Below are 4,114 nucleotides of genomic sequence, written 5' to 3' on the forward strand. Positions count from 1 at the left end.
CCAAGTAGCTGGGACTACAGGTGCCCGCCACAACGCCTGGCCATTTTTTGGTTGCAGCCATCATTGTTGTTTGGCGGGCCCGGGCTGGGGATTCGAACGTGCCACCTTAGGTGTATGTGGCTGGTGCCCTAGCCGCTTGAGCCACAGGCGCCGAGCCAGGATTATCTCTTTCTCATGGTTCAAATAAAAGTTTGCAGATTTCATCTTATTGGGCAAATTGGGTTACATGATGGCCTGATCCAATTATGATGGCCAGAATAATAAGTTATGGTGATTGGCCAAGGTTACTACTGTAGAAAGAGATACTTGCAGGGAGAGGTAGTAGTGAGACCAGACTCAACCACATCTTACCACCTGAAAGTCAGAATCGTTGTTCCCTGAAGTTGGTTGTTGGCACCAAAAAGGGTGGGAGGAGGCAAATTCTTCTTAGGCAAAAAGTATAAAAATCTGTGAAGGTGCTCAAAATCATTTGAACAAGATAGATAAAATAGGGCTGTGGCAATGCCCAAGACACTGGAAATGAAAATCTGTGTATATGTTTAATTTGAACATTTTATTAAACCATTAAAAATGTGAATAAAAGTTATATACAGAAATTGTTGGCATCCACCCTATAATCTCTGTGAGCATCCCCTCCAGCCACCCCTCACTCTAATAAAACATGGGGAATTGAGGGAAGCTCAATTGAAGGACAGCTAGATATCAAGCCCTTCCTGCTTCCCCAGGTTACTCCCCTGTCATTGGGGAGAACTTGTTCCCTCTTTCACAACTGGGTCTAGGTGGGATTTCTGAAACCTTCTGGTAGCACCTCGTGGTGAACGAGGGATCGCTTCTCAAACAAGACTGTATTGGAGAAATATGTGCCGTAATTTTGCTTCTTTGGGTTTACGTATTCAGGTAATAGCAACTGGTCCAATGAGAGGGGATAGGAAAGACTTTTTTTTTTTTTTTTGAGGCAGAGACTCAAGCTGTCCCCCTGGATAGAGTGCTGTGACATCACAGCTCACAGCAACCTCCAACTCCTGGGCTCAAGCGAGTCTCCTGCCTCAGCCTCCCAAGTATCTGGGACCACAGGCGCTGGCCACAATGCCCGGCTGTTTTTTGGTTGCAGCATCATTGTTATTTGGCCGCCCGGTGCTGGATTCGAACCCACCACGTTAGGTGTATGTGGCTGGTGCCTTAGCCACTTGAGCCACAGGCCCCGGGCCAGGAAAGAAAATTGTTAAAGACAACCTTCACGTTTGTGGATTGGAGTTCAGGTTTCACCTCAAACGTCCTCCCCTTTTCTGACTGTGGTGGTTGCAGAAGTGTCCCTCCCTAACGTATGTAGTTCTCTGGTCCTCTCATTTTCATATTATCTTCCTCATCACATTTATCTCCATCTGAAATGTTCCTGGTCATTTATTTGCAGTTGTGTCTGCCCCTTTTCAACTGTGCACCCCTTGAGAGCAGGGACCATGTCTGATTGTTCACATCTGTATCCCAGTTTGCGTGGCACACACTAGGTGCTCATTAATTACTCAGTGAATCTGAAAGAACCCATGAATGAATGACCAATGCTATAGACTTGTCTCAGAGCTCTGAGTCCTAGCTTAGGTTCAGCCTTGGGGTGGTATCTGTTTTTGATGAGGTGCCTGGCTCCATCCTTGTGAATTGGGAGGTCTGGTTTAGGCTGTTTCCCTCTTAGGGGCTCCAGCAGCCCAGCCTGTTGGTGAATCTTGCCCAATAGCCAGGCGGCCGCTGTCCAGCGGGCCACGGCAAAGCACTGCGCCGGCGCCGAAATTTCCTCTCGCTCCCCCTTTGCCTCCCAGTTGGCCCCGAGCGCGCGCACTAGGGCGCGCGCATGCGTCGTCGCCCGCGCGCGGCGCGGCGCTCTTGTGCGCCTGCGCCCCGTTTTCAACCACTGGCGCGCCTGCGCACAGTTCGCCGCCCGTGGGCCCGGCCAGCGCTTGCGCGCTGGCGCGAGCGAGTGGGGGGGCGAGGAGGTGGAGGAGGAGGAGGAGGAGGTGGAGGAGGCGGCGGTGAGAAGATGGCGACTTCTAACAATCCGCGGAAATTCAGCGAGAAGATCGCACTGCACAATCAGAAGCAGGCGGAGGAGACAGCGGCATTTGAGGAGGTCATGAAGGACCTGAGCCTGACGCGGGCCGCACGGGTAAGCAGGCTGCCTGCGCCGACCCCTCAGGGCCAGGGGAGGGAGAGAAGAGGGGGCGCGTGTCCGGCGCGTGCACGGGGCGGCGTGGGGCGCGCGGCGGGGGCGGGGCTTGACACAGCCTGCTGGGGACAGGTGTCCCCACGCCTCGGGCATCGTGGGCGGGACAGGTGCCCCCACATCATTGATGCCTGATTGAGGTGTATGTGCCCGGACATTGTTGCTACCTGGAAGAGATAGGGACCTCTCCATCGTTACTACATTACTAGGAGGGAACAGGTGCCACTACATCATTGTTACCGAGAGGGGACAGATGCCCCCATCATTGCTACCTGGGACAGGATGACACTGAGGTGGATAAGCTGGGTGCCACTTGCAAGCACCATTGTTATTTGGAGGTAGGGGTACAGGTACTCCTACATCTTTGCTAACTGGTGCAAGACATGTGTCCTCACATCAGTGCTACCTGAGTGAGACAGGTGTCTCTACATTATTGTTACCTGTGCGTTTATTCCCTGGTTGTTGGGGGAGGAACAAATGTTTCTACTTGCAGACCTGAGGTGGAACAGGTATCTCTCCCTTTAGACACTTGATGGAAAGGTCAGATCCCCTCCCTGTGGTTCAGAGAGGGTTCAGGAAAGCAAATTGTGCTCGGTCCTGGAACTTGGAGTGGAGACTGTTGCCCTTCCTCATGCAGTCCATATGGTGGGAACCAGGTGATGTTCTTCACAATGGGACGGGCCGCAGATGGCTCCTGCCCCCTTAGTACCAGGGTCATGAAGGGACAGGTCTACCCTGGGTGTGTGGGATCATTTGGTGTGCAGGGGCAAGCTAGGTTTTGCCAGACTTCTGGTTTGAAGAGCAGGTACCCTGGTAATCTCACCTGAGAAGTTGCTATGGTCCTAGGGCAGGGCCTTGGTTGGAGCACAGCAAAACACCCAGGCATCTTGGGTGGGCCTCAGTTTCCTTCCTTGTCATGTGTGTCTAGTGAGACTTTCTTCATGAGTCAAGAAGGTGAGTGAGTGTATTTTGCACAGGTAGTAGTGAATTTCCATCGTGTTCTTGCAGAGTGAAGGGACCCCAGTCCTGTACCCTGAGGGTTTGAGTGGGCATTGCAGACACCTATGTCCTTGGATTCAGCCACTGATCTGACTTGCCCAGGTGGACTCACCTCAGTCTTTGATTCCTCAGGTGGAACTTTCAGGTCATGTTACCTTATAATTAGTTGCTTGTTTCTCTACAAGACTGTGACTTTATGGGTTAGTATTTGCATATTCTTTTTTTTTTTGAGATAAAGTTTCACTTTGTTGCCCTCAGCAGAGTGCTGTTGTGTCCTAGCTCACAGCAACTTTAAACTCTTAGGCTTTAAGGGATCCTCTTGCCTTAGCCTCCTAAGTAGCTGGGACTAAGATGCCTGTCAGAGTGCCCAGTTATTATTATTATTTTTTAAAGAGACTGTGTCTTGCTCTTGCTGAGCCTGGTCTTGAACTCCTGAACTCAAGTAATCCACTGGCCTCGGCTTGCCAGAGTGCTAGGATTACAGGTGTTAGCCACCGCACCTGGCTGGATTTGTGTATTCTTTTCTGTGTTCACATTGATTGGGTGTTCCCTGTCAGCAAGGGATTGCTGCAGGTGAGTGCAACACATCTATCTAGTAGCTATGTTCTTGCTCAGCATGTAGAGAAAGAGACAGTTGGTGAATGAAATGAATGAAAGAGAGAAAGAAAGTGTGCAACTTGAGTATCCCCCACAGGTCAGGGCTTCTGAGATGTGAGTGTCCACTGCTGCTTGTCTCCTGCATACATTGTGTGCTAACATGCAGTTGGGGTCAAATATTTGTACTGTAACAGGAAGAAAAGGAGTCACACTAGATTTACAGCTGTTGGCACCATTGGAAGTCCAGTTTCTGCATGGGGTTGGAAAGGGATTATTGTGGTTGAAAAGATTTCTTTTTTTTTTTTT

General features: G+C 50.6%; 1 protein-coding gene across 1 annotated transcript in view; it reads left to right on the forward strand.

Moving 5' to 3' along the window:
* The first annotated feature begins 1,973 nt into the window (after positions 1–1,973).
* CRTC1 (CREB regulated transcription coactivator 1) overlaps positions 1,974–4,114 on the forward strand; it is an 81,530-nt gene continuing 79,389 nt past the window's right edge. Inside the window, exon 1 of the mRNA XM_003796579.2 lies at positions 1,974–2,155. Coding sequence (XP_003796627.1) covers positions 2,030–2,155 — 126 coding nt within the window. The 5' untranslated portion in view covers positions 1,974–2,029. The remainder of the gene's footprint in view (positions 2,156–4,114) is intronic.

The sequence above is a fragment of the Otolemur garnettii genome, unplaced genomic scaffold (assembly GCF_000181295.1).
Source record: "Otolemur garnettii isolate 467f Iridium unplaced genomic scaffold, OtoGar3 scaffold00105, whole genome shotgun sequence".
Lineage (NCBI taxonomy): Eukaryota > Metazoa > Chordata > Mammalia > Primates > Galagidae > Otolemur > Otolemur garnettii.